The 12397-nt window shown below is 57.1% G+C and overlaps 1 protein-coding gene across 7 annotated transcripts in view; it reads left to right on the top strand.

Moving 5' to 3' along the window:
• The window catches only part of SULF2 (sulfatase 2), a 126092-nt gene that overhangs the window by 95669 nt on the left and 18026 nt on the right, over positions 1 to 12397 (top strand). For all 7 annotated transcript variants that reach the window (XM_019972544.2, XM_070801835.1, XM_070801834.1 and 4 more), the window contains exons 6-11: positions 2618 to 2768; positions 4107 to 4282; positions 6399 to 6527; positions 8647 to 8703; positions 9176 to 9305; positions 11114 to 11306. In XM_019972544.2, the coding sequence (XP_019828103.2) occupies positions 2618 to 2768; positions 4107 to 4282; positions 6399 to 6527; positions 8647 to 8703; positions 9176 to 9305; positions 11114 to 11306 (836 nt within the window). The remainder of the gene's footprint in view (positions 1 to 2617; positions 2769 to 4106; positions 4283 to 6398; positions 6528 to 8646; positions 8704 to 9175; positions 9306 to 11113; positions 11307 to 12397) is intronic.

The raw sequence follows: 12397 nt of genomic DNA, 5'->3' as shown, positions 1-12397 counted from the left end.
ACACACATCCCACACACACACCACACACACATCCCACACACACACACACCACACGCCACACACACACACACCCCACACACACCCCACACACACCACACACACCACACACACCCCCCCCCACACACACACACCCCACACACACACCACACACACACACACCCCACACACACACCACACACACATCCCACACACACACCACACACACATCCCACACACACACACACCACACACCACACACACACACACCACACACACAACCACACACACACCACACACCCACACACACACTACACACACACACCCCCACACCACACACACACACCCCCCCCACATACACACCACACACACACACCCACACCCACACACCACACACACACACACACACACCCCACACACACACACCCCACACCCACACCCACACACACACCACACACCACCCACACACCCCACACACACACACACACTACACACACACACACCCCCACACACACACCACACACACCACACACACACACACCCCACACACACACCACACACACATCCCACACACACCACACACACACACACCCCACACACACACGTGCGCGCGCAGCCAGAGCTTCCTAGGAGTGTGGCATCTGACCGGGTCACGGGCCTCTCCTTCCATCACCCAAGGGAGCCAGGCTCAGGCTTGCATGTTGGGGTGGGGGTGGGGCCAGGCCTCCAGACACAGAGCGAGGGGCCGGAAGGGGCGGCAGAAGAGGGGATGTTGTCCTTCAGGCTGGACAAGCAGACATTCCTGGGATTCTTTCAGAGGTGAGGGCTTCGCCTCTTTGTTCAGCAGACGGCTGGGTTCCTGTGAAAATGTGACCCCGTCCCAGGGGAGCAGGGAGAGCCTGGCCCCAAGCAGGACCCCAGATCCTGCTCCAAAAGCCGTCTCCAGAGAAGGGGCTTCAGATAGCAGACTCTTGACAGACTCACCCCTCACTGTTCTCCAGGGCAGACACCAGCCCCTTAGAATCTAAGAGATTCAGGGGTAATTGCTCAGAATTGCATCCAATCCGGGCCCCTGGGGCCATGGGAACAATTTCCCCAAACCACCAACCAGCCCTGAGGGCGTCTCTCTCTGCTGCTCCTGCAGCCCGCAGCCCCCCTTGGTGTGGGAGGTGGGCGCACCCCTGGGAATGTTCTGCACGTTGGTCAGGCCCTAAGCCGGCCGGCGGGGAAAGCCTCGTTCCTCGTTCCTCAGGATCAAAGGAGCCGGGGCAGATTTAGCGGCAGGAGACCGGCCAGAACCGCAAAGTCCAGAAGGAGTCTTGAGACTCACTCCGTCTACATAGCGACCATCTCCATAACTATGGGCTCCGTGAGCTGCAGGGTCTTTCCTTCCACCCCAGAAAGTTCTCTGAAGTTGAGGGGGCTGAGGTCCCGAGGAAGGGAGGACATTTGGGACCCTTATCCCCTCCCCAACCCCCTCAGCCCTCCCCCCTTAATAGTCCTCTTGAAAAGTTTTTGTCTTCAAGGAGAGGAAGCTTAGCCTGTGTTTGCAGTTTTGCCTGGGGAAGGGAAGGAGGGTAAGATCTGAGCAGCCCCTGGCCTTCCAGTATCATCAGACCCCTTGTGAGGGGCACCCATGCCTTGTGGGGTTTCCCACTCGTGAGCTCAGCCCCCAGCTCTGCCTTTGGCAAGATCGTCCCCTCACTGGGCCACGAGTCTCCGTTTCTCACTCAGGGTGAATAAAAGTAGCCCCAGCACCTAGGGCGGTTCTGAATATTAAATGAGATGATTTAAATGGAGCCTTCTGCGTGCACCAAGCACACAGCCAGTGCTCATCCGAGGTCAGATTATCCTGTATTTATTCGTTTATCATTGAGCATCACAGCTGACCCCACAGTAGAAGTCTCAGAGCCCAGTGGCTGCACCAGTCACTCAGTGAGACCGTGGGCAGGTCCCGGAACTCCTCTGACCCCCGTTTCCTCTTTTTTAAAATGGGAGATTAACCACACAGGAAGAATATTTGTGACAAGTCATAGAATACAGCCTGTCCCAAACGTACACATTCAGGCCATTCTCACAGTTTTCTGACTATTATTAACCGAATTTTTTAACCAATTTCCTTTTAAAAAAAAACCAAAAACCAAAATCTATTTCAAAAGGAAATTCCATGTGACACACCTTAATTAGCATTGATAACTGGCACTCGCCATCTACCCAATGCAGCTGAAAAATGAATGCAGTGCTGTTAAATTAGAATTGGGTGCTGTGCCCGTGGGTGGTTCTCAACTTGAACCTCTCTCCTCCTGTACAAAGGGAGGTGGGCAAATTCGAGGGAGGAGACAGCCCAGCACAGACAGAGACTTCGGCCTTGATGCGCTCGGCGTGCTGACAGGGATGCGATGGGAGGACGGTCCCCCTGGGGGCCTCCAGGGCACCTGGCGCTGTGGCCCCCCAGTCTTCCCACATGCATGCCCCACACAGAGACGCTGACCTAACCTGGGGAAGAGCCCCCCAACATGCTGGCGTCCAGAGGGGCGAGGTTTCAGCCTGGGCTGCAGCCCCAGCACATATTGGGGTGGGGAGGTTGGGGGGCACCCCCACCCGCGGCCTGGTCTGACCTCTATGCGTGTCTGCCCACCAGCACCCCAAGCTACAACTACGCGCCCAACCCCGACAAGCACTGGATCATGCGTTACACGGGGCCCATGAAGCCCATCCACATGCAGTTCACCAACATGCTGCAGCGGAAGCGCCTGCAGACCCTCCTGTCGGTGGACGACTCCATGGAGACGGTAGGCTGCCCTCCTCCCGCCCCGCCCCGCCCCCAGCATCGTCAGCGGGAGAGGAATGGAACCGGGCAGAAGGGAGAGGCACCCCGAAACGGCTGAGTGATCCAGAGGGAACCCCAGTACTTGGGAACTGTTCCAGCTCTGGTTGGTCCACTCCAGCAACCACGTGTGGCTACATACACTTTTCTCCAGCTTTGCGGAGAATGCCGCACATGCACATACCGCACAGCTCACCCGACTCAAGCTCACGTTTCAGTGGGTTTTCACTTATTCAGAGTTGTACGATCCACAGTTGGCCTTAGAACAGTTTCCTCAACCCCCAGAAGGAAACCCTGCAGCCCTTGAGCATCAGCCCAAACCACCCCCCCGACCCCTCCACCGTAGGCAGTCCCTCATCTACTTTGTGTCTCTGTGAATTCTTTTCTGGACATTTTGTATAAAAGGAACCCTACAATACGTGGCTTTTTTGTATCTGGCTTCTTCCACTTTGTGCGATGATTTCAAGGTTCACTTGAAGGTACTTAATTTTTTTATTGTTGCTGAAAAATATTCCATTGCCTGGGTATGTATTTTTAAATTTATCCATGTCTACTTAAGTTCAGTAAGGGCTTCCCTGGTGGCTCAGACAGTAAGGAACCTGCCAGCAATGCAGGAGAGCTGGGTTCGATCTGTGGGTCAGGAAGATTCCCTGGAGAAGGGAAGGGCTACCCACTCCAATATTCTTGCCTGCAGAATTCCATGGGCAGAAGAGCCTACCATGAGTTACAGTCCATCGGGCCACAAAGAATCAGACACCACTGGGCAACTAACGTTGTCACTTCCCAATAAAATTTAAAGTTTTGTTCCTCAGTTGCACTGGCCACATTGGAAGTGCTGAACATGTGGCTGCACGTGGCTCATGCCACAGGTGTTAACATTGCCTGCATCGCAGAAAGTTCTGTTGTGGGTCACAGACTCCTGCCTTGGGCCAGTCATCCATCCATCCATCCATCCATCCATCCATCCCACAGCGTCTGTTGAGCTCCAGCACACACAGGACCCAGCAGGGAACAAAATGACAGAAGTCCCACCCAGATGGGACCTGCATGCCAATGCAGGGAGACACAGTCCACAAATAAGTGCTGAGAAGGCAAGCAAAGGGGGGCGGGAGGTGAGGAGGCCCTAGTGACACCTGGGTCAGTCCCAGGGACCCCACCAAGAGGTGACAGTTGAGCGAAGACCTGAAGCAGGGGAGGGACAGGGCCTGAGACCCCAGCACGTCTCCCCTTTAGGGCAGAGCAGGCCAGGTGCCCTCTGCCCGCTGGCCCTCCCCACATCCTCACCGCCTTGCCTGCGTTTCAGATTTACAACATGCTGGTGGAGACGGGCGAGCTGGACAACACCTACATCGTGTACACGGCCGACCACGGCTACCACATCGGCCAGTTCGGACTGGTGAAAGGGAAGTCCATGCCCTACGAGTTCGACATCAGGGTCCCATTCTACGTGAGGGGCCCCAACGTGGAGGCCGGCTCCCTGTAAGTGCATCCCCCTACCCCCAGCACCCCGCAGTTCCGGGGAGGACTCCAGGCTCGTTAGCACCCACAAGGGCAAGCAGCAGGCACCTCAGCGGGCAGCCCCTGGCCACTCCCCTGGGAGCACAGGATGTGGGCAGGTGGGCCTGGGTGCCGAGCGAAGGGGCAGTGATGTCACCCAGGGTGGGTTCTGATCATCACCGTCCCCTCTGTTGGGGAAGGGGAGGCCAGGGCTGTTAGCACCCGAGAAAACAGACTGTTCATAGTGGGCGCTGTGCCAGAGAATCAGGGAGCCGGGCTCTGTGTCCCCGCCAGCGCGTGGAGATGCCACCTCGACTTCTGTCTGTCCTGACTGGTGGTGGGCCTGGCAGTTGTCGGGGAGGGGCCCCGGGCTGAGGTCAGCGGGGCCAGCTCAGTGGCAGCGCTAAGGGAACCAGCCTCCCCCCATCCTTCCCCGAGGGCCACGTGGCCCCTCCGCCAGCCGTGCCTGTGGGTTAACCTTTGAAATGACACGTTCTGGCAGCAAAAACGTCGTGTCTGGGGCAGGGAGGGGTAGAAAGGCCAGTAATCATAGCTGCAGCTTCCTCGGGTCAGCCGGGATGTTATGGAGACCGACTCGAAGGGTCTTCTGAAATGCGTGTTGTCACTGCTCTGGCGCTCATCGGGTCTGACTTCCGTCCGAGCCCTGAACGCACGGAGACACTGACTCGGCTACAGGATTCCTCCTGAAAGGGCAACGTCTTGGGACCGAGATGTTCCTGCCCCGCCTGGGAGGTTTGGTGGAGCTTCCAGGAGGCAGGCGGTGTGAGCTGTAGTCCAGCCTCATCTCTCGTCCTCTGCCGACCTCACTGGGTCCCTCCCTGTCTGGATCTCAGGGTCCCCACCTATAATCATAGCTATTATAATAATAGCCGTGTTGATACAGTGTGATTCTTCAGGCTTTGGTCTAAGCACCTTCTATCCAGGTAACTGAGTTAAGCATGATAACAAGCCTCTAAGATAGATGTGAGTGTTATCCGTGTTTTAAACACGAGCAAACAGAGGCTCGGGTTAAATTGCCTGAGATTACATAGCACAGAAGAGAGGAGCTGGAATTTGTCTCAAAACCAGGTTTCTGACACTTGTGAATGTTTTTCCTTATTTGAGAAGAATCTATGACCATTAAAGTCATTAGGATTACTTGCTTTCAGAAAGAGAAGATGGACTGAACGGTAACCCAGCAACTGTCATTACAATGGTCAGCCTCAGAGTCTGTGATCTGCTTCTTAGGACGCAAAACCCAGAGAGGCTCAGCTGGGGAGGACCCATCTCTCCACGCTCAGGGGTTGTTCAGGTGCAGACGGAGGACTTGAGCCCACACAGCGGCCTCCCAGAGTGTTTACCAGGCATCCTTTCTGGGGTGAACTTGTGGCAAGGAGGTCTTCAGAGCCAACCAGGGGAGAAAAGGAAGTGAGGGAGGGATGGCTAGGACAGGCGTGGGTCACGTGACATCCCCCTGGTCTGACATCCCACCCCCTTTGCCTGTTCTGTCGGTGTGGCCCACCCTCAAGGGGAGGGAGTCACACAAGGCTGTGAACCCTAGAGCCTGGGGATCTCGGGGCCACTTAGTCTTTCATTGGCCTCTCTGGTAATCGTCGAGCGAAGAACCAGAGGTGGTGAGAGTGCTCGCTGGGGCCATGGAGGAAGAACGTTCCAGGCAGAGGAGACACCAGGGCGAAGGCCCAGAGGCCGGGCTGTGCTCAGCCTTCCACGCGCAGCGAGGGGACCAGTGTTCACATCAGAGGCTCAGAGAGGAGTCCAGGGGAAGGTCCAGAGTTTGGAGTGCATCTCAAAAGAAAGCGTTCTCCATTCAGTTGGGGCAGGCAGGGCCTTCCTGGCAGAAGAAAGAGCCAAGCAGAAGCCAGGTGTGGGCCTGTGAACCGCAGCCCCCCGTGGTTGTGCAGAGGGTGGGAAGGTGAGCGCTGGGCTTCAGCTGAACCGAACGTGCAGAGAGGAGCTTTGAGGGCCAGGGTGCAGGACAGTGACATGATGGATGGCAGCTTTCCAGCCTGCCCGCCCCAGGGGAGGCTGGGTCACCACTGCCCTGGTGACCGAGTCCTTCTCGCCCCGCCTCCCTCAGGAATCCCCACATCGTCCTCAACATCGACCTGGCCCCCACCATCCTGGACATTGCTGGGCTGGACATCCCCTCGGATATGGACGGGAAATCCATCCTCAAGCTTCTGGACACAGAGCGGCCGGCGAATCGGTGAGGGGACGGGGCAGGTGCTGGGGTGCCAAGCACCCCAAACTGTCTGAGCTCCTGGCCTAGCTGTGTGGGTCTGGGGGGCAGGGGTTCCTCCAGACTCAGGAGCTGGGGTTCTAGGGCCCCTCATCCTGACCACTTACCTGCCATGGCGTGGGGGCGGGCGGGGGTGGGGGCAGGAAAGGAAGCTCCCTCTCTGAGAGTCCACCTTTCCAGCTAGAATATGGCCACAGTGACCCGCTGAGGACCCGCCACAGCTCAAATTGGGTGAAACTTTTAAAAAAAATAACAGCTATCGGAGCTGACATTAATTAAGCACTTACTGTATGCCAGCCTTGTTCTGAGTGCTTTGAAGCAGATTTTATCATTTTAATCTTCACAGTAACCCAGTGAGGTAGGCATTATGATGATCCCAGCTTGGAAATTGAATCCCAGAGCAGTCAAGTGACTTGTCAGAGTTCTCTTGGCAAGTCTGGATCCCACTCCAGGCATCCAGACTCTAGGCTAGAGGCTACACTCTTAATCACCATGATTTGTGGCTCTTATGCTGGATAGTATTGGGAACATATTCCTGGGTGTCCTGGAGGCAAACAAAAGAACAGTGTTGTTCAGTCGTGTTCAACTCTTTGCGACCCCATGGACTGCAGCACGCCAGGCCTCCCTGCCCATCACCAACTCCCAGAGCTTGCTCAGACTCATGTCCATTGAGTCAGTGAGGCCATCCAACCATCTCATCCTCTGTCGTCCCCTTCTCCTCCCACCTTCAATCCTTCCCAGCATCAGGGTCTTTTCCAATGAGTCAGTTCTTCGCATCAGGTGGCCAAAGTATTGGAACTTCAGCTTCAGCATCAGTCCTTCCAATGAATATTCAGGACTGATTTCCTTTAGGATGGACTGGTTGGATCTCCTTGCAGTCCAAGGGACTCTCAAGAGTATTCTCCAACACCACAGTTCAAAAGCATCAATTCTTTGGCGCTCAGCTTTCTTTATGGTGCAACTCTCGTATCCATACGTGACCACGGGAAAAACCATAGCTATCTATACGGTATTGTTTTAGTCGCTCAGTCGTGTCCGACTCTTTGCACTCCCATGGACTGTAGCCCGCCAGGCTCCTCTGTCCATGGGATTCTCCAGGCAAGAATTCTGGAATGGGTTGCCCTTTCCTTCTCCCACTATACAGTGATGGTGAGCAAAAACTAGGTGGGAAGGTGAGCTGAGGCTGGTCGGACAGGAAGGCGGAGGACGCAGTCACTGGCGTGGCAGCAGCGGCATCTAGTGGCCATCGGTGTAACTGCCCACCGAGATAACGGCCCCACAGCACTGATGGACGCAGCCTCCAGCTGGTACCTCCTGCAGCTCAGAGGGGCCGGGCTGGGTGGGCACTGTCTGTCCAAGACTGAGTGTCCTGTAGAAGGAACCACCTCTGCTGAGCCTCCTCCCTCTGACTAGGAGGTTTTATGAGCTGTAAGGGTACAAAATGGGTGTGTTTGGGGAGGGCGGGGGCGCTGTGTTGGGAGCCAGGACTCTGGGGAGTCGGGTGCAGAATGGAAGAGTTCTCTTAGCCTGAGGCCCTGTCTGGGAAGTGGAAATGATAGCTCGAAACTCCACAAAATGCACACTTAAATCCAACGACAGAGGATGAAAGGGAAAAACATCCCCCCAAACACAATGTAATTAACCTGAAGTCAGGAGAAGCGTTTCATCTGGTGCTGAAGTAAAAGGGGAGCGATCTCTTCCAGCGCCCGGGGAGCTGCTGGGCTTCCTGGGAGGCACAGAGGGGCACACACATGACTACGCGTGACTCGGAGCGACTGACCTGGGTCGTTCTGCCCCGCGTTCAGACTCAAGGCTCTAGTGAAGTGCAGCTCTGCTGTGGGCGGGGAGGTGTGTGTGTGTGTGTGTGTCCATGTGTGGGTCCATGGGTGTGTGTCCGTGTGGGTGTGTGTCCATGTGGGTGTGTGTGTGCGTGTGTGTGTCCCCCACTTGCCCTGGCTGCCCCTGGGGTCTGCGATGCTTGTGAATCAAGGCTGGCTCTGAGCGCCATCCCTGCTTCTGGAAGGATAGAGGGACGTGGGAGCCCCCTGCATTGATGAGAAGATGGACATGTGCTTTCTCCCCCCAGGTTTCACTTGAAAAAGAAGCTGAGGGTCTGGCGGGACTCCTTCCTGGTGGAGAGAGGGTGAGTGCCGGGGTCTAGAGGAGCCGCCCCAGGGCGACACTGGGCAACCCCCACCCGTGCCTCCCAGGAAGCGCCTGGCAGCCCCACCTGTGCCCGCGATACTTCAAGTGTCAAGGGCAGGAGGGAGACTGATGCTGTTCCGCCGCCTTCCACCGGGGGCTGGGAGTCTGTGTCCTCAGCCCCCTGTACACAGGAAGCCGTTCGCTGTCCCTGTGGTTGATACGGAACTTACGTCTGGACGCCCCCTGTACCCTTCAGACACGCTTTGTCCTGCCTGGACAATGTCGTACATGCTTTTTCGTTTATTTGCCAACTCACGTGGAGGCGTCCCCACTTCCTAAGTCTCTGACCGTTGGAAGACGCGGCCTGGCTGGACGCATGTACTCCCTGGTGACGCTGCACCAGGGCTGTGGGGGGCCACGTGCCCCCCAGAGCTGGGCGACCAGCCCCGCTTCCGCTCTCTGCCCCACAGCAAACTGCTGCACAAGAGGGACAGCGACAAGGTGGATGCCCAGGAGGAGAACTTCCTGCCCAAGTACCAGCGCGTCAAAGACCTGTGTCAGCGCGCCGAGTACCAGACGGCGTGTGAGCAGCTGGGGCAGGTGAGGATGTTCGGCGCAGCCCTGGGGCCGGGGACGGGGTCCCTCCTTCCCTCTCAGGGGCTCCCCCACACCGCGGCCCAGGCCTGCTTCTCAGAGCAGCAGGCCAGTGTCCCTGATGAAGTGTGACACCCAGGGTGATGCCAGGCAACGCTCGGAAAATCCTGCTCCAGTCAGAGGAAAGTTCCCCCGTGGGTGCACATGCGTCTTTAGCTGCTCCGAGACTCTTGCCTGATCCCTCTTTAACAAAGATGCAGCGGCCTCTGCACAGGATTTATAAAGTTAAATGACTATTTCCATTGTATTCACTCTCCCAGATCATCTTTGTGGCTGGCTTTCCGCTTATATAGGAACAACAGGAGATTACCTTCTGACATAAACAAGTTTAGTTGTAAAAATGTGAGCTGATTTCAAGAGAAATGTTAAGGAAAATATAATCCAGACAGTATCTGGAGATAACAGCACCTGTGACGGTGGTTTGGGAGAGTCTGAACTTGATTTTCTGAGGCCTGGGAGGCCAAGGTGGGCTCTGGAGAGGACGGGGAGTGAGGACGGAGCCTTGTAGAGAGAGATGCCAGCCTGAGGCGAGGCTCAGGGGGAGAGAGGCGGGCGGATGAGCAGGGGGAGCAGGTGAGGGCGCCCTGGAAAGGCCCAGGCGCCAACAGAAGGTGCCTCCCTGCCTTGGTCTGCGAGCTGGGACTTTGAGCTCACCCATGCTGGCTCAGGCCTGGAGACGCAAGCCCATCTCACCAGTAACAGGAAGTAAACCCAGGGCCTCCACATTCCATTTCTCCTTAATAAACCCATGGGTTGTCAAGGCCAGGGCACCAGGTGGGTGCATGTCACAGGCTGCATCCAGGCAGCTCTGTCTTATCGCTGGACTCAGAACTGGCACCAACCTGTCCTCACAGCTGGGCTCCCCCTGCCCCATCCAGCATTTGTTCACGACCCCCTCCCAGCCCCTCCCCCTGCCGTGGAGGGCATCAGGAACCCGCCCGTGCCCCTGGAGCCCTTTGGGTCATGCTGGAGCAGCATTCAAGGCTGCCTCTGTTGCCAGGCACAGGAAGAAAGCCCTGGACAGAAAGCTCTGGCCTCCCAGAGCTGACCATCTGGGCAGACCCCAGAGGGGCTCAGATTTCAGTTCTGAGCTTCAAGGGAATGAATCAATGAGGCCACGAGGGGCCTTTGTCCCCCTGGGATTGTAGTCAAATCCTCCTGCTGGCCCATCCCACCCTCTCCTTGCAGACTGGGGATCTGGCAGTCCCGGACAGTGAGAGGGCTGCCTGATCTGTCTTTGAAAGCGATTATCCAAGCGCACTACTTAACCCAAAGGAAAGGAGCACGTGGGGTGGGAGGAACCAAGGCCAGCTGGGGAGGCCTCTGCCACGGGCCCTGCACTTACTGCTCTAGGGCCTCCAGGATCCCAGCCCAGACACCCACCTCCCACCTCCGGCAGACGCAGTCACACCCTGCTGACCACACCCCCCACCCCACCCCACCTCACTACACCTTCTGGAAGGGCCCTTCCCTGTGTACCGGCCATGCGCTCCAACCCGAGTGCTTTTCTCTTACGGGGCTTCCCCGTGGCTGGGTTCCCGCTCAGCCACAGCGCATCACCCTGGGTACCACTTCTCCGCTCCCCTGACAGTGGACAGGAATTCATCCATCACAGAGCAGCTCATTCCAGGCACCAGTCCATGTCCAGTTGGGGCCACAAGAGGGACGAATCTGGGGTGGCTGGGAGCAGGGAGCAGGGAAGCGGCGGGGTAGGCGAGCAGGCCCGGGAGGCTGAGGCCGCATGTGTTTTGCAGAAGTGGCAGTGCGTGGAGGACGCCTCGGGGAAGCTGAAGCTGCACAAGTGCAAGGGCCCCGTGCGGCCCGGGGGCAGGGCCCTCTCCAACCTGGTGCCCAAGTACTACGTGCAGGGCAGCGAGGGCTGCATCTGCGACAGCGGGGACGGCCAGCTCACCCTGGCCGGACGCCGGAAGAAGCTCTTCAAGAAGAGTAAGTGGGACGGCAGGGGCGGGGAGGGAACACACCCGGGCAGCCCTGCTTGTTCATTCAAACAAACCCACGTGCCCCGCACCATCAATCCACCCAGCCCCAGGTGGGGTGGGCAGGGAGTAAAGGAGATGAGGGTGTAGAGGGCTGAGAAGAGCAGGAGCATAAAGAGAAAGGGAGGGGAGAGGGGTCTGGCTCTGGGCCACGTGGTGCGGCCCCTCTGAGACCAGAAGACCTAGAGGGCTTTGAGCAGAGGATCCAGGATCAGATTTGTGCTTCCAAAGCATTCCTCCAGCTGCACGGCAGGCACTGGACAGGTTCACCTGCAAAGCGCTAAAAGATGTTGAATCCCCCAGTGCCGGCTTCCAGATGAGGTCAAGCCAAGGCGACGCCCTTTAGCCTCACGTCTACCTGCATGCAGGTGCGCTAGGTCACTGCAGTCGTGTCCGACCCTTTGTGACCCCATGGACTGTATAGCCCGCCAGGCTCCTCTGTCCAGGGGATTCTCCAGGCGAGGGTACTGGAGTGGGTTGCCATGCCCTCCTCCAGGGCATCTTCCTGACCCATGGACTGAACCCACAGCTCTTATGTCTCCTGCATTAGCAAGTGGGTTCTCTACCACCAGCACCACCATCTGCTTAGCGTCGTGTCCCTGGCATCGCATATCTTTCTGCAGTGACTTCACCATCTAAAGTGGCCCCAAGGAGGCACTGACATCTTGCGTCGGGTCCCCAAGCCCCAGCTGGCTGGGCTGTGCTTTAAGGAGGGGAACATGTGGGTGAGATGAGCTTCCGGCTGCTACCTTGAGTTCAGTGTCGGTGAATCACCACGCGCATGAAGTCGGGTGTCTTTACACAGACAAAATGGAGACACAGTGTGCATAAGGTTCCGTACTGATGGTTGACAAGTGTGCTGTGACCCAAGGCTGGCAGGAACCTCACCCCATGTTTGCCCCAGGAGCACTGGTTCCCGACTTGCTAGTTCAGCGTCAAGGTGATGCTACGGAACAAGACCACCTAGAGTAACAGGAATGCACTGCACAGTTGACCTTGAACGACGACGGTCCCCCTGCACGCAGATCGTCCTCAGTAGTA

The sequence above is a fragment of the Bos indicus genome, chromosome 13 (genome assembly GCF_029378745.1).
Source record: "Bos indicus isolate NIAB-ARS_2022 breed Sahiwal x Tharparkar chromosome 13, NIAB-ARS_B.indTharparkar_mat_pri_1.0, whole genome shotgun sequence".
Classification (NCBI taxonomy): Eukaryota; Metazoa; Chordata; class Mammalia; order Artiodactyla; family Bovidae; genus Bos; species Bos indicus.
The sequence above is the reverse complement of the archived record's forward strand: the minus strand, read 5'-3'. Positions and strand labels throughout refer to the sequence as shown.